An 18212-nucleotide genomic window follows, 5' to 3' on the forward strand; every position below is an offset into this window, starting at 1 on the left:
TCAAATCAAATAATTTGATGATATTTGTATAACTGGTGGACTGTTACCTAACATCACTCTGCTATGGCGTTGCATCATTTCCCTTGCAGCACCCTTATTTCCAAGTAAGAACTCTTCAAGCTTGGCCTTTGCGTCCTGTTGGGCTTTTGGTCCTGGTGCTGCAGGAAATTGTGATGACTTTTGCACCTTGCCACCATAATCGAACAGGGTGATACATAAGCGAAGAACGTCCAGCAGCAAGCCTAGTCTAGAATAACGCAACAGATTGACTAATCAAGTAAAGACATGGACACGATGCGTATGTTGACAAAAGAGAAGAGCTAAGTAGTTACCTGGCAGGTGGCTGATCCGCCCACCAATCCTTCAATACTTCACTGTCCATGTTCTTTAACACCCACAGAAGACACACCAGCAGGTTTCTAGTTGCTTCTAAACTTAACTGCTGTGGTTTGCTTTTCTGATACAACAAAGTACAACCAAAAAGAGACATTTACAATTACCTGCTGTAGTTTCAATTTTTTATCTGATCTTGTTGCTCCCTAGCCTTAATTTAGATATAGTTAGCAACGATACATTTTGAACAAATCTATGAATAACTAGTCAACAAAAAGGAGTTTCACCTAACCATTTTTAATTAGGGTTGGGAAGCAACAAAAGATGACAAAAATTGGAACTATGGCAGCTAATTGGTAGTCAACACGCATTGACAAGATGATCTAGTTATTGGCAGTAAGCGGGTTCCATGGTTATAATCTTCTTGGATATGATCATCTTATCAAGTTCTGCTACAGCCATGATAATTTAAGGTGGCTTGCTACAGTTTTGATGGAGTATGAGAGCCCGACTTTTTAATCCATTTCTCAAATGTACCAAAATGTTTTTGCTTTCTCAAGTTACTGTTTGCTTAAGTCTTCCACCATTCTATGTGAGACTTGAACAATTTCAAGGTTAACAAGTAGCCAAAATGACCGACCGCGTGCCTAAGGATAGATTGGGAACTAGTAGGTTTAATGACGTTTTTCTCAAAATCTCAAAATCTCAGGAATTAGAAATTTACTCTGATTAAACAATCATGCAAAGTAAAATAAAAATCTGTAAGACAAATTTTTCGCAAACCAAGAAAATGTGAAACTTTGCCTATTTCAAAAATAACTCAAATTCTGTTTTACAGGTTTTTTTTTAACATTTTGGCACTTAACGCCATTCACCCCTACAGATCACCTATGGAAATTTCGACATGGTGTACGATCTTGGATAAAAGACAGGCTGTGACAACCTTGCGCGGGAATTGAACTGAGCGTGCCATGTAACGCCATTTATCGTGTGGGAGAAAGCATGAGTAACTAAGAACTCCATTACTGGTTGTTTATCGACCTTTTTTGTCATATTTTATTGGTCCTAGTTTAAACAAACGTTTGAAAGCAGTTTGAAACTAACGCTAAGTACACCAAAGTGGTTTACCACGATTCAAACGCTGAAGCTGTTTTCATTTGTTTTGATTTAAGCCATTAACGAGAAACTCATAAGCAAGCTTAAGGGAACATACGTAAGAATAAATGAAGGTATAAAAATCACCAGAATAACGCTGTGATTGCATTTGCGACCACGAAATACAAAAAAAGAGCGGAAATACAAGAAAAATCCAAGTAAGGCGCCGAGGAAGTATCAAAAGAATATCCTACGGCAAAAGTGATTGAAAAACAGTGGTCTACCATCGTCACCGTTCGGTGTTCAGTCTAAACTGAACATCAGATCCAGACTAATCAAAGTCTCGGTAAGTGTTATCAGCTGAAGCACTTACTGAGAATTTGATTGTTCTGAGTATCAAAAGAAACTTCCTAAAAAATTGTTGATTATTAACCTGTGATGCAAGTTCACCCTTGCTTTCGTCGGACCCCATTAAGGTTGTTATACTAGATGTTGCTATGGCCATGGCAACATCTGGAGTGAAACTGGAGTTGTCTTCACTGCCATAACCATGCAGCTGTTGTAGGGCTCCTATAACCAACCCAATTATTGGAAGATATAATGCAGCTACAGCAGAGCGACAGGAAATCTCGTCATAGCGAGTGTCTGAGTCGTGGCACGCAATGAGGTCCCTTGTGGTGTCTACAGCTTGGCATATACGTGTCATGTCCCTACAAGTACAAACAAGAGTCAATCAATAAATACTAATCCGAGTGTAAGTATGTGAGTGCTACCTGATCACCTCATCACCAGTATCGTTGCGCTATGAGAAAAGGTTTTGCAATATATGTATCCCAAGTTTCACCTGTTTGATGCCCATTTCATTCAAATATTGTGGAAAATACTCTTGCCGCTGAGGACGACGCCTAGTAGATAATGAATTCTTATTTAGCTTCGAATTTCGCAATTGTTTAGATCTGTTCGGAATGCCTACCGCTGTACAAACTTGCTCAGTGTATATTATATGTAATGACAGCATTCAATTCCAACTAGAAAGACGAAAAATTACCCATCGCCGATCTCGTTCTCAAGAATACGGTAAAACGTCTCCGTGACGTTTATTCTGAGAGTTCACTAAAAGATAGACAGCTGGAAAATAATTCATAGGGTAAAAACAGTTTCTGGTGTCTCAGCAGTTCACATTATGGCCCTTCAAGTCCGAAGTTTTTCAAGCTTTATTTCCGTAGCTGATTAAGTTGCGCACATAACCGCGACGATCTGCTGACCCAGTAACAGTGATAATTATCTACATCAGTTGCATTCATCAGATCATCAGTAATCAGCACAACTTTACCCTCCTTCCAATGACAAAGCCAGCTCAGAAAGGACCAAGCCGGCCAGAAAATGCTGCTGTCTGAAAGCAGTAGAAAGTTCTGCCATACTGTTGCCTATAGTAATAGTGTAGGTTGACATTGTTGAACCAATTGACGACAGGGAGGGTGTAGGTGACGAGGGTGGTGTAGGGTACAGAGGACAAGGGAATGGCAGATTGAGGGTTACATAGTGCTCGTGGCTACAAACAATCCTCAGGAACTCAAGTCTGAGTTGTGATACTCCAGGATCAATGGTACATGTAGCTTGATAATGCATCTAATGAAGGATAAAAAACAACATTCGTGAACGCTATTAAGGAATCAAGTACGTAATGAAATACAACTTTCCTCACGACATCTTCTATCAAACAAGTGTAAGAATACAAAGCAATGCAAAGTTTGACGTTCTTATTGGTGGCGTTTCCAACATGTATTTAACCTCAATAGGCTTTCATACCTCTTTAAAGTAGTGCCTGATCAGCTCAAAAACAAAGCCTCTGTCAATCAGCGACAAAAGATCATACAAGAAAAAGGCAAGACTGGAGTTTAGCCTCCGACAGAGAACAAAATCCTGCAATAGAAACAACAGTTCTTAAAATATTTCTTTCATTTATTCTATTTTATGAATGCTTGACCAACCTAATTTCTCTTGTACACTTTGTGAAGGACTTCCAGGTTACCAACATTTTTGTTTATTTAATTTCTAGGTGAGTACAAATAAATAAAGTTGTTGTTGTTGTTGTTACAAATTGTACAAACGTCTATGACACTCAAAATAATCAAATGTTCACTTTGCATTCAGTTCAGTGGTTAATGTCCATGTTTTCCAGACTGATTGAGCTGATGTGTTTACTTCATACATTCTATTGTACCTGTGTATATGACTATTTTTCTCATTCAAATAGTCAGGGTAATTTGAAAAACATCCTGGCGGCTAGCGCGCTGTGATTCAATAGCGCCCTATACAGGGAAGAACTAAACCTTACAAGTTATTTAGTGCCTGTTGCTGGATATTAAGCTACCTTGATGTGTAGAATTCATTTTTAACTTGGAAAATATTACTTTACAAGTTGTAGTGGTGAAGCAATTTCACTCCTTCACTCCTTCACTTCCTGTTAAACATTTGAACCCCGGGGGGGGGGGGGGGGGACTCCCATAGGAAAAGGTCAGGGATGCTCGTTGGAAAATTTGCGCGAACATGTAGACCCGAGAGATCAGCGGAAATCCAGCCAAAAAACAGAAATTAAATGAGAGCGTTTCTTTTAATTATTATTTCTTCGAGTGCACCCTAAAGGATATTTTGACAGCTAAAAATGATGACGTTTCGTCGTCAACACCCTAAGTGAGACCAGAATCCTTGATTTGTACCCGAGACGACGAGCTTCCCCGACCTTTTCATATAGGAGTTACCCCCCCCCCCCCGGGATTCGAACATCCGCCGATTAACGCCGTTTTACAGTCGCTTGCACCGTGTCAAGTTAGTTATTCTTTGAATTTCGGACGCAAGTACTCAATATCTTACCGCAGAAATGCTCTACCTTAGATAAATTTTCGCACGAACGTTTTTGTAAACAGAAACTACCTGTAATTAAATAAATAGCTCATTTCCCGAAGGTGCCCGCTCATATAGGTTTAACCATACTTGCCGAAAAAGAAGACATTGAAAGTCACAACATTGACGAGCTGTATGTAGCCGTGATTAAATGTTTTAGACGATTAACAGTCAAGGTAATTGAGGAGAATTCGAACGACGTGTTCCGCTGTTTATTCATACGATATTGTAAATAAATACACATAAATGCGGACATGGCGAAATGAGGAACAAATAGTTGATAAATAGAAGACACGACATTACACAAGGCTGGGAGTTCTACAGTCTTAGGGACCGTTCATTTTTTATAAGGTAGGGGGGGCTGGTGGGATTGGGGGGGGCCATGCGAAAAAAAAATGGCTTTCGAGGGGGGGCCCATCCCAAAAAAATAAGGGAAAAAGAGGGGGTCCCGTGAAATATTTTAATAAAACTTTAAAATGGCATAATGTTTGAATATCAAAAAAATTGCTATAGAATAAACATAGAAGTCAGGATACAAATTTATTACAAACTTTCCTTCTGCTTCAAAAAAACGTTTGGCGACAAAAAGCATTTGTAGCTACTGAAAAGAAGTATTTAACACTGTTATTTTCGAATGCAACTTTCACTGGCACTCATCTTCATCTTCGCTGCGTCGAGTTCTTCGTCGCCGCTTGTGCTGCTATGGGAATCTCTTTCACCAATGCTGCCGGCAAGAAGCAGCAATGCTTTCCGTCAGAGTGTACTCTTCAGGGTACATGAAGGTGTAAACATAATCTCTGACTTCCTGCTCAAGGTTGGTGGTGATTCTGCTTCTTGCAGCATTGGTGAAATAATTCCCTTCCAAGAGCTGTGCGATGTATGGTCCATCTCTTCTAAATAACGACGTGGCAACATCCTCAACTTTAATACACTCTTCCGGGACGGCCGTTCTAGGAGGGTACACAAGGCATTGTGGAAGATCATTTCCTAGCGGGTTTCCAACACAGATTCCATAAACTCGTTGCACGTTGTTTTCAGTCCGCTTCCTCTTTCTTTCATTTGACTTTCTGCGGTTTTCTTTTTTCCTTCTCCTTTTGTTGATGTGCTGTTTGAGTATGCTGTTATAATTGCTCTTCTTATTTTCTAGTGTTTCCATGTCCTGCGTGACCGTCGTCAACTTAGCTTCTATACATTTGATCTGTTTTACATTAAAACTGTGGGCAAATTCTTCGCCCTGCTTTAAAGCAAGCCCATTGGACTGAAAGAGTGTGGAATCGTGTTCCTTTACATCTTTCAATATGACATTCAACTTTTCCACCATTGCTCTGTGTTCTTTGATGGAGAAGTTCAGTTTTCTTCCATCACTGGGCTTCAACTGGTACCCTGGCATGGAAAACTCACTCGCCCTTTCTGAACAGCCATACGCACTTAGAAAGATTGCTTCTTTTGCTTGTAAGATGTCAAACTGCCTGGATCGTTCAGCTGTAAACCTTTTCTTAAACGACTCGTCGCTTTCGTCATTATTGCGCATTTTGGAATGAGCCTCTTTCATGATGCTCATGTAGTAATCCGCTCTTTTCCCGATTGGATTAACAATATAGCCAAGGCTTGTTTTCCGGAGACCCTGAGATATGGTTGTATCATCAGCAGAGGAGGAACTAGTGACCTACCAGAAAAGGAAAGACGATTTTTTTTATTTATTATATTGAACTGATATTATTGAATGATCATGGTTCGTGTAACCATTTGATGTTGTATTCGTGTAGTGAAATGTAGACCTGAGTCAAACGATATACTAAAAGACACATACTATTTTAAAAATGTTCAAACAGTTTTAGGTGCTATCTTCACAATAGGAAAATACAGAAGTTTCTCCTTATAAAAGTGAAGCATACATGCGTTTTTAATGTCCAGATAAAAATAGGAACACTGACAAAAAATTAACACTTACCGGCTCATCTTCCTGTACTTCAACAGCTTTATGTTTTAACGATCGTTTCTCGTGGCTTTGCAAAGTTCCTTTAGAATGCCATCTGTTCCAACAGGGGTCACAAAATTCTAAAACAGATGGTGGGCCTCTCCCATTTACAAATTACAATCCATTTGAAGACCTCAGTGAAGATGATCTTGACAAGGTACATGCAGTTTTCATTTGTTATTTTTTTTACTATTTAATGTATCAACAATGTTGGCTTTATAGGGCCCAAATTCATTGACAAAGGAATCAGTGGTACATGTTACTCTCTGTTATCACTTGTAGATTTCATCTGATGAATTAGATGCTCGAGAGGAACAGGCTGTACAGCAAAATGTGTGGCATTGTTGCCAAGAAGTATGCGATCGAATCGATGAGGCACCAGGGCCCCATGGATACATGTCAGCCCATGTGACACCCAGGCCAGGCAAACAAGTCCATATTTATTTGTAAAATGTTCACATTTATTTGACTTCACGGGTATGTTGTGGTTTAAATTTAGTTTTGGCTAAAATTTTCAAACCAATTGGATTTTCATTTCTCTTTGTTCTGAATTATGACAATGAACTTGAGACATTGAAAATTAAGAAATTTTAAACCATAGATAAATTTAAACCACAACAAGTATGCTAAAATTTATAAAAAGTAATCCACTATTTGCAAGATTTGAGAACACTCATAGCTTTTTGTTTTACCTGCACAGGGCAACATTTATACATGCTTATCACTAGAGTAGGGGTAAAAACCTTTCAAATAAAGACATCTGTAAATTAAATGTAACAATGTGTTGCACACAACACATCAACAGATTTCCAGTTTTTTCACAACACTTCGTACTTGGTTCAGTATCACAATGCAGGAGCAAGGAAAGACTCTGTTCCAGGCCACTGTCACTTCTGTAGGATTGAAAAGTTTATGTATGAGCACTATGAGGAGGGGGAGAACTACAGGGAGTTTCTAAAGTTGTCCTGTCAAGAAAAGGTGGGAGAAATTTGTTCTTTTTGTTGTGAATGGACTGGTCCACCCATAGAAAGATACCCTAAACCAGTTCCTGACCATTCCTGCCTACCGGAATACCACTACCTCTCCTACCAGAAGACCCCAAAAGAAGGGCGTGATCCAGATGACTGGCAGCCAAGGGTCCACGCGAAGAAAGAGCATGGAAGTGGCAGGCTGGTTTTATCTGACCCAGAGAGCGTTGCTCTATTTGCAGATAAGTTTATTGTCAAATCAATGTTTGTGGTGGATTATCTTCAGCATCTTGAAGTGCTGGAATTTAAAAGGAAAAAGAGAGCAGAAGAAAAGGCAAAGTTAAGTAGGGATGCAAAAGATAAATCATATGAGGATTATCCTTGGACTGAGTTGTGTGAAGATCTAACCAAGCTTAAAAAGCAACGTGTTCCAGAACTAAACAAGTACTTGAACCATCATGGGCTGAAGCAGCATTTGAAAAGCAGCAAGAGTGAGAAGGTAAAGACAATTGTAAGACATTCATGGTTGCAGCAGAAGAGTCCTCTCAGAGCTGGCCGACCAACACTGAGAAATGCCAGGACATTGACACAAAATGACAACAGGGCAAGTGCTGACAGCAGTGAAACGGATGAAAGTGACAATGATGAGTATGACAGTGATGCCATTGACTCTGGGGGAGAAGATGACTCAAGTGACGTCATTCTTGCATTCATCAATTCAGATGAGGAAGATGCCAATGAGAGGCCAAATGCCACACGCTCAGGCGAGCCATAACTAGGAGATCCGAAATTGACTTCTCTTTCTTTTGATTTGTTTTTTAAACAACAGCTCTCTGTAGTATAGGGATTGTGAGTATTGTCTTCATAGTGAGCACAATAACGTGAAGTAGGGGGATTATAGAGAAATATTAAAAAAAAAGTTGAAATCTAAATATTGTTTGTTCAATTTTTTTTTTTTGGGGGGGTCATCCCAATAATGACCGCTATAAGGGGGGGCATGTGAAAAAATTGGTAAGCTGAGGGGGGTCATGCGATTTTTAAATGGTGCTTCCCAAATCCCACCAGCCCCCCCTCCCTCATAAAAAATGAACGGTCCCTTAAATATCGCCTTGGAAAGGAAAGGAAAAAAAAGAAGAAGAAGAAGAAAAAAAAGAACTTATTACAATAAGGGGTATTCGTATTTGGTCACCCATCCAAGTACGAAACCCGCCGAACAGGAGCGGACGAGACGTTGAACGTAATTTTTTTAATTTCTAAGATGACAAAAGGAAACATAGAGAGAAAAAAAATCACTGATACTGGTTGGGAAAATATAGAACGAAAAAAATGAGAGGAATGAAAATGAGAATTTATTACTTGCTTTGGTAATCGGACAAGAAGCGGTACTTTCTCCATATTTGTCACGGTCTCTCGGACTGATAACTTCATGAATGTTTTCAACAGTGTTAAATCTCCTCGCGTATTCTCTTACGCTTGCGTTTTGTACTATTTCTTAACAATGCCAGTGGGCTTTAACTTAATCTACGGATTAAAACCTCAAGTCAGTGGCATCACAATTGTCACCGTTTACAGACGATCCATTTGCCAAGTTGAGTGGCTAATAGCCACTTTGATTGGAATTTTGATATAACATTGGTGGAATTAAAGATAATTGCCAGTACCTTCAGATTCAAGTAGAGCAATATGAGTAGCAGGGTGACGTTTTACTTTTCAACCAATCTTCAACGTCCTCAGTCCACCTTGGTTCTGGGAACAAGACTGGACATGTGCATAAGGAAATTTGAAGGGTATACCTGTTTCTATTTCTGTTCTCATTTGTTGACCTGCATGTTTCTCATATAGAACTTAAAATCAATAACTATTTGACAATACTCACCTCAAGTGTAGCAGTGATTTCATAAACTGTAGAATTAAACATGGCTCGTATATCCCCCAAGAATTGTTCAGGAAATCGACTTTTCCTTGTCCAAAAAAACCTGTCTGTGTTTTCAAGGTGTTGCGACATGCTTTTAAACTGCCAATACAACAAACAAACAAATTAAACTGTCTCTATCCATACTTCCCTGAAGCTGCTGCACATCATTCAAAGGCAAATAAACTCAAAAGTTTAAAATGAGGGGGGGGGGGGGGCAAGGGGGGGGTCTTGTTAGGAAGTGACAATAGTAAATTTTCGATTTCACGAATCACGAAACAAAAAATTCACTTTTCACGATTCTCGAACATGTGCACGAAACTGTAATCAAAATTGGTACAAAAAAGTGCATTCTTTAACTTTACCAATAATTTACAGCTGTTGGAAAGGTGATATTTGAAATCTTAATTTGTTGGTTTTACTTTAAGAGACCTCTTAAGAGAAATATCGGACTTGGACAGCTCTCCCACTGCGAGTTGTTACGGCTCTTAAGAAGGTCAAGAGTATCGTCGCCGTTGTCACTTTCCACGGCATCGTCAGGCTCGCTGTCTGTGTCATACTGCACATCATCTTCTGGGACTTCGGGGGCTTCAGACACTTCAGGATGAGCGAAGGTGACTTCTTGCTCTTGCTCTTCTTGTTCGTCGACGTTTGGTGGAACAGCTGGCTGATACTATGCAGGAGGTTCAAGGTAGATCTTGTCCTTTGGGTAAGCAGAATCTGCTGGACGATACATATTCAAAGGCGAAGTGCCAGCCTTGAACTTCCTTGTTTCTTGCCTCACAGTTCTCTGTCGAACGCACTTGCCATGCTGAACTGCCCATTCTATTGTGATCTGCTCTTGGGTAGAATTTTAAGTGCTCTGTTTTGCCAAGATGCGAAAGTTTGGAAATGTCTTTCAGTGGAGTTGAACTGTCTGGAATTGGATAGTAGGATGTTGGGTGAGTGAAATAATAGGCTGCCCAGCTTGTGATCCTTTTGATGCTTTCGTAAACAGTGTTTCCCAGATTACGGGAGTAGTTAAGAGATGTAGGGCATTGATCCTTGAAATGACCAACAACGTGCAGATTTTCCACTTGGGTTGTCAGACAAACATGAAGATCAATGTGGATGTCTTTGTTGGTAGACTTTAATTTACCATCCAGCCGATTAAGTTGATTGTAGATCATTTGTACGGACTTAAGGGTTAGGGTTAGGATTGGAAGTTCGAGGTACCATTGATCTTGCGTGTTGATGGGGAACGCTTTTGGTTGATTTATGCCATCCTTCACCAGTCTGCAGATCCTGACATCCAAGCTTTCACCGTGGCCACGTTTTATGCGCTCTTCTTTGATTCCGCAAAAACTAGTCACATATCTTAAGAAGACACTTAAAATCTTGTGCGAATCTCTTATGCCAATTCTGACACGCTCCTTGGATCCAACAAATTTGGAAGTACCTGATTCTGGTTCAGCATGGTAAAATATAACTGATTCAACAACCGCGAGGACTTTGTCGGATTCAGCAGCCATGATCTTTACCAGTCTGAGTTACACTGAGTCCACACTTGTCGTTCATCAATGGCTCATCAGTCAAAAATCCTACTGAGACGGGTTTATTGGCTAATACGGTGATCAGGAAATCACCGGGTTTATTTAAACCTGTCAACATGTTTCGTTTGTCGCTACTCTCACTCGGCTTGAATCGAGCGTTAAATTCACTAAGGTCACGGAAAAAATGTGATCAAAATGCAGTGAAATTCAGCTACGAACTCAACTTTAGACATTCACGATTTATTTCTTATCTGTTCACGATTCACACCCAAGGACTTTTGCATTTCACGCCTCACGGAATACACTTCAATCACGATTCACGGAACAGTTTTTTTTACCAAATCACGATTCACAGAGCACAAAAAAACCGGATCACGGCGTCACGAAAATACCCTTGCCCCGCCTCTAAAATGCCCTTGTCTCGAAAATATCCCAGCCATATAACACACATTATTTCTGAAACGAGGTCAGTGACCCCCATTTTTTCTTGCATTTCTGACAAAAGTAACTCATTACCGGACCGCAATAGAAGTTGAAAAAATCTGTTCATAACATGAGTTTTGCGCAAGCGTTCTTAAATGCCCCTGTATCACAAACTCTCAAAACACATAAACCACGTCATAACGTTATACGTGCACACGATTAAACGTGGAGAAATATATAGGAACATCCAACTACCACAATTAAATATCAAGTGATCATCATCCAGATATAAAATAAAAAAACAAAAAATAAAAAAAAACAAAAACAAAATACAATTCAGGGAGATTTAGCCGGTTGTGCTCATCTTGGACACTGTAAATCAAAAATCAACAAACAAATACTGAGTGCAAACAGAACATAAACTTAGTAAAAATTCCAAATGAAGAAATTTAATTACTTGGTTAATTATACAGTGCAGCTGTGGAGTTCAACACAGAGCAAAACAATAGTGCAAACATAGAGGATTTGACAGAAGAAACCCAGATTTCATATCCTGTACCCTAGACCACTCAGCTGTGTCACCTTCCTGCTCAGAAGGACCCCTAAATTTTATATCGTTTGTTTCCAGTTATTTTCCAGACTCAAAGTTATGAGCCCTTTCCTGAAATTTGACTGCATGGTGAGAATTTGGAAAGAACCACCGACGTTTCTCCATTTTTTTCCCCACAGTTTATCTTTTCCATACTTTTTCCGGGTCTGGAAAGCTGTTGTAGCTTCAAAAACTAGCACAAAAATCCCAAACTCTGTAAGACCTCTGTTTTTATCTAGATGTTATGCATTATATTAAAAGCGTGAGACTGTTTTACCACATTTCCAAAGAGCGAGAAGAGGGTTGAAAATACGTTGACGAACTTCAAAGTGTTTGGAAATGTGGTGAAAGACTGGTCGAGTGTTTTATAAATCTTCTCAATCGAAAATAAAACTAAGGAGGAAGAACTAACAGAGGTTTAAAATAAAAAAAAATCCGTGCTAATTAAGATCAGACATCCACCCCGCAAGGGTAATGATTTCCTTTGTTTAAACCTGATGTATTACTACTGAGTTTGAGAAGTGTAGTTTGTGTGCAGTTCTTGTATTACTGACCAGTGCTCAATAAATAGTTGGAGCAAATCCTCAAGAAAGCTTACCATGAGTTCAAAAAAGAACCAAGCATGTGCCATTGCTGTTTCCTTCAAGGGTCCACTTGCAACTGCCCACTGTAATGCTAACTCTTCATGCACCAACTATAAAAAGAAACAAATACGTAAATAGGGACACTGAGGCCCGGTTCATACGTCGCATTTCTGCCGTGTCGAATTCAATTCAACGAATTAAATTCGACAGAAATTCGACGTCTGAATCGGCTGCCGCATTTCTGCCGCACGTTCGACTGGTCTTGTCGCATTATCCGACAGAAATGCGACACCGATTCAAACGTCGAATTTCTGCCGTGTCGAATCTAATTCATACATTATGTTAATGTATTGAGCATGCGTAAATTTGGTCCCGTCGAAGAGAAAGAAGAAACTTGGCTATTCTCGACCCAATGCAACCTGAAAATATTGTAAAACAAACTGCTGCATTGTCAACCTTCTCCTTCTAATTCCATTGGCGGACAACTTTTCGCAAAATTAAAGTCCTTCGTCCCTCAGTATCTCCGTCCGCCATATTGAATACTCTGCGTTTAAAACTTTTTCCGCTGGCCGACATACCCGACAGTATTAATTCTGAATTAAATTCGACACAAGTGCGACGTATGAATCGACAGTCGCATTTCTGCCGCACTTAACTGAATTGAATTCGACACGGCAGAAATGCGACGTATGAACCGGGCTTGAGAATTGTTGACTTTTGCCAACGCTTGCTAAAATTTTTTGAGGGAACACCATTCGCGATGGAGACTGGTACATTAACATTCGTTTTAAAAGACGTACGGAAAAGTTCTAAAATTTCCAAAGCTCGGATGAACAATGTTTCCCGCTGTGAATGAGGTAATTCTCGTATCTGGACAAACAAATGAACAAATACCTCTGATGCTGGCATAGTAAGGCCACACAAAAATTGTTATGACTATTATTGAGAAAATGGGATCGTATATTTTACTTGAAAAAATTCAAATAAAATATACCTGTTTCCATTTATCCAGCTGAAAATATAGGAAATATGATAAACTTGTCAAGGTTACATCTGGGTGAAAAAAAAAAAAAAAAAAAAATGGAGTAAGCCCACAAACTAAAGAAGCCTTTGTTATAGTACAATAATTAATCTTATGTTCTGTAATCAAACTAATGAATATATTTTAGAGTTTGTAAAAAAAAAGCACTTAATCCAGCACCTTTCTACTGCCACTGGCACTAGACACTAGACCAGGGACACTCAGGGAGCAAGGGCGTGTCTCTGCCATGCTGTTTCTATTACCAGGCATGTTCATAGCATCAGACATCCTTGGCTCTTCATCATCATCAACCCACTTTCCAGATGAAAATGAACCTTGCTGATCATCAGTTAAGGTTGCATTTAGTTGAGGATTACTGCTTGATATTTTCTGCCGAGCTTTACTTTGTAAACCAACTGGAATACTTGCAGAACGTCCTGTTTCTCCTGTAGAAGGAATTGTATAGACCGACATCAGCACTTTTCTTTCAAGGACGTTTCAAGGACTTTGAATCCGCGAAAACTCAACAATCTTCTAGGAATCCTTTTCCATAGGATCACATTTAGAATTTGTCAAGCCACTGAAACATAATACTGACCAACTGAAGGCAGATTACTTTACAATTTAGCCTTTAACAATGTTTGAGACTCCACATAATACATGTACATGTAATCACGTCACCCTAGCATCATCAAAGTCGGAGATAGGAGCATTCATGGAGCTATTTACAATAATGATTTGGTTAATTTGACAAGCGTTTTTGCTTGCCATGTACAGCAAGAAAGAAACTGGGCATTTATGATGTACATGCGATGTTACATCGGTCATGGTAAGATAGCCAAATAGTAAGCTAAAAAATGTTTGACTGAACAAACTACAGTAATCTGACACGTCTCCAGATTAATGTAGATACCATCTTATTTTCTAACAGGCAATTTGATTCGTTGTTTGATACAGCCAACGCTGTGATTGGTGTGATACGCGCACATGCATATTCCCTCACTCACCGATCACATAGCCCTTCCAAACCCCAAGAGGAATTTTTGCTCAAAAACACTCAAGTTAAATAAGAGACATTTTCGCATTTTATGAGTCGTAAGTTTACCCTTTTTACACAACACAACACAACACAACACAACACTACTTCACCGAAAATAGAAAGAAAGAGAAAAAACCTCTCTGACACGTTGAAAGTCTCATTTAATTAAATTGCACTTTAACTTGGTGCCACGCAGTCTTCAAAGAACATTTGAGCAGTTTTCATACTTTTTACCTTTTAAAATATCGGACTGAAATGAATGTCATCAAATCTGAAAATTATTAAACTGCTACTGCAGAGACGTAAAAACCGTCCAGAAATGAAAGCTTCTTTTTTGTTTCATATCCTGGAAACAATAGCCGATGCCTTGTCAGCTCTAATTGAATTTACTCCCATATAAAAAACAAAAGTGTTAAGTTACCATTCTAACCAAAGATAGCAAACATCTCGTGGGAAAGAGTGGTGACGATTCGTCAGCTCTAATTGAATTTACTCGCTTTGCGACTAAAAATTAAGAATATCTCGTTATATTTGCATGCAACAAGAACAAAACAATCGCTACCTGCACTTACTATTGTAAACGTTAGAACTGTTTCAAATCTAAATAGTCTCGTCTCCTCCAAAACATGTCCTAAGAACTAGAAGCGACGATTCGTGACCTCTAATTGAATTTACTCCTTGTGAAAAACAAAAGTATCAAGTTACCTTTGTAACTAAAAATGAAAATATCTCGTGCCATTTGCATACTACTAACTCACGAACTGTTTCAAACCTCAAGGCTCATCTCGTTCATAACTAAAATCCTCAGCCTAACCCACAGAAAATGTCAAAGTAAACCCAATATATGAATACTTCCTCCTCTTTTATAGAATAATAAATATGGCTTTTCTGGACTCTATCGGGATCAAATCTTCTCACATACAATTTACCTTTACAACAAGAAATGTGATTGGCTGTTTATAGTAGATCCAATCTGATTGGTGTGACATACATACATCACTCACTCACTCACTCACTCACTCACTCACTCACTCACTCACTCACTCACTCACTCACTCACTCACTCACTCACTCACTCACTCACTCACTCACTCACTCACTCACTCACTCACTCACTCACTCACTCACTCACTCACTCACTCACTCACTCACTCACTCACTCACTCACTCACTCACTCACTCACTCACTCACTCACTCACTCACTCACTCACTCACTCACTCACTCACTCACTCACTCACTCACTCACTCACTCACTCATCCATTGACCCGCCCATAACATACCCGACGCGCCGACTAAGAGTTATTTTTTTACAAAAAAATAACTCAAAAATTCTCATCTTGACTATCCATTGATGCCCTTGCCTTTTTTGGAAGCAGAATATTGCTTTTTTTATCCTGCATTTTCCTACTGTATAATAATATTATTTCAAGGACTTCACCAGGATCTGGCAAGTTTCCCAAGCCTTTTTAAAACCCGTGCCAACCATTATAGACATAACAGAAACAGAAGAAACAGATATAAGGATGTCCTTACTTCTAGTTTTGGTACCATGGAGCAACTACAAGTTTCTCCAACAAGTATTGCTACTCACTCTGGATAACCAATAACCCCATAATTAATTAAAAACTCTTGCACTTTGATTGGCCAGTTCCAACAAGATCCATCAGAAAGCTAATAAACACTGTGAAGACCCTGCTTGAAAAACCTACCCCAGCAAACACTTAAGAAAGAAGATATCGACATTAAGTCACATGATATTGTGCATTTTAAACTCAAATTTCTGTCACCAGCATTCTTATACATAGTTTTTTGCTTGCTAGAGTGAAATGACTTCAGAGGCATCTTTTTGAACACTAAAAAAATGAAAACTTTTACAACAGGACAAGATACATGAATGCGGTTGTTAGTGTGGGAAGACATTTATTTTCCTTTTTGCCTATTTCTGAAAAAAAATGGACAAGTGATTCTTGAGTAACATACTCCTGAACCCATCAGACACACAGTAACGTGGCCATACAGCAGCAGCTTATCCTGCTCTCAGTACCATTGAAGTGCATATGGCACAAAAATTTTTTAAAGTATTTTCCTTCCTTGATATATGTAATAAACGAACAATGTTTTGAAAATGCAAAATAGTAATAATAATAATAATAATAATAATAATAATAATAATAATAATAATAATAATAATAATAATAATAATAATAATAATAATTTGGATGATTTTCATGCGGCCGAAATACAGCCAATTTCCCTATACAAAAAGGCCCGGGGAACCTTGTGTTTGTGACGTCACAGTGTTTGATAACATTGCTGTCGCAGGAAGCCGCCTTGTCATTTCTCTTGCACACGGCTTCAAATGTGCGAGTGATTTGCTAGCTAGTAACGCTAATTTTCGACCTGTCTCATACTTTAAACGTTTCCCTTCGCTGTCAGCTATATTGGTTTGTTTATCAAACACAGTGACGTCAAAGACGTAAATCACGTGACATTTTGGCCGCGCGATCTCTGGAACAATTTCAACGTGAGGGTAGCGCGTATTTTGAACGAAAAAAGGGATTTCAAAATATTATCACGATCTAAAAACTTTACAACCGTTTTTCTAACATTATTAACGACCAGAACCAGTGGAAAAAAAAATTGTGTCATATACACTTCAAGGGACTAGGAGTATTTATAATCCCCCAGGATGAGGTTCTAGTCCATTGCAGGGTTACCCCCACGCTCTCAAAGCAATAAAGTTGTTGGCACTTATACACCTGTGGGAGACAAACATTGTGAGAGTAGTGTCTTCCCCAAGAACACAATGCAATGACCCCAGCTAGGGCTCAAACCTGAACTGCTCACTCCAGAGTCCAGCAGACTGACCATTAGGCCACTGCACCTTCACCAAACACACAGTGGAGGTTTAATATATCTCTTAATAATCCTGTCTTCTCAGTGCATACGGTAAATGACAGATTCTTGTTTCTTTTTCCTCTCATCTATGGCCTGTGCATTTCACGCTTGGGCCATAAATCAAAAGAGAAAAAACCTCAGTCCCTAACTTCAAGCATAGACCTTGAACTCAGTTAGTCAGAGGTATTTGTATTGTTATACCATAACAATTATTGTTTTAAACAATAATATCAATATAACAGGTTCAAAGCTAACCTGAAAAATGGTCTGGGGAACCTGCTGGTGAGTGGTTATAAGGAGCAGAAAACACATAAGTTATATATGATGCCAGCAATTGATTGCGACCATGCTCATCCTGGCTGTTTTCTAGCAGTTGATGAAGGCGATGTACAATCTTTGTCAAGGACTCAAATGCAGCCTGCCCAATATTACCTGTGGTAAAGAACATAGAATTACGTAGACAGCTGTCACAGAGATTGTTTGTGCTACATCTGCATGTACAACTCAGATTTTTATGTAATGGCTATCTACATCTAAGTCAATAATAAAAAGAAAAACATATTTTTACCCATAGTTATATAATTGGGATACCACATTTTATAAAACGGAGTAAATGAACACCTAATGTCTTTCAAGGAAAATCAAGAGGCTGGTACTTTGACACACAAAGGTAGATCGTTAAATACCTACAGTCCCTGATATAACAGGTGGCCTGACAAGAAGCAAAATAAGCTTGTCCAGAACTAGATACAGAAACCTAACAAGAGGTTCCTCTTGTGTCTTGGACAGGTCAAGGATGCTTTTACGTAACACAGACTCTAGATTTCCTTCAGAGCTGCGGGTTGGTGACATCACACGTCCCTCTATTTGGTGGCAAACCTTTAAAAATTTGTGAATGTGTATATCCTGGAAAAAAAGAGAACAATGGAAGGC

At 39.1% G+C, this 18212-nt stretch overlaps 1 protein-coding gene and 1 pseudogene across 2 annotated transcripts in view; both read right to left on the reverse strand.

The window, feature by feature from the left end:
- LOC110066846 (dedicator of cytokinesis protein 7-like) overlaps positions 1 to 18212 on the reverse strand; it is a 105830-nt gene that overhangs the window by 15731 nt on the left and 71887 nt on the right. For both annotated transcript variants that reach the window (XM_089286681.1, XM_089286680.1), the window contains exons 21-30: positions 17966 to 18185; positions 17535 to 17711; positions 13520 to 13785; positions 12333 to 12428; positions 9155 to 9292; positions 3238 to 3351; positions 2762 to 3057; positions 1862 to 2138; positions 333 to 457; positions 48 to 247 (exon numbers count right to left, since the gene is read on the reverse strand). In XM_089286681.1, coding sequence (XP_089142807.1) covers positions 48 to 247; positions 333 to 457; positions 1862 to 2138; positions 2762 to 3057; positions 3238 to 3351; positions 9155 to 9292; positions 12333 to 12428; positions 13520 to 13785; positions 17535 to 17711; positions 17966 to 18185 — 1909 coding nt within the window. The remainder of the gene's footprint in view (positions 1 to 47; positions 248 to 332; positions 458 to 1861; positions 2139 to 2761; positions 3058 to 3237; positions 3352 to 9154; positions 9293 to 12332; positions 12429 to 13519; positions 13786 to 17534; positions 17712 to 17965; positions 18186 to 18212) is intronic.
- Positions 9418 to 12326, reverse strand: LOC149114058 (uncharacterized; annotated as a pseudogene).

The sequence above is a fragment of the Orbicella faveolata genome, unplaced genomic scaffold (genome assembly GCF_042242905.1).
Source record: "Orbicella faveolata isolate gen_17 unplaced genomic scaffold, um_ofav_v1 contig_14, whole genome shotgun sequence".
Taxonomy (NCBI): domain Eukaryota; kingdom Metazoa; phylum Cnidaria; class Anthozoa; order Scleractinia; family Merulinidae; genus Orbicella; species Orbicella faveolata.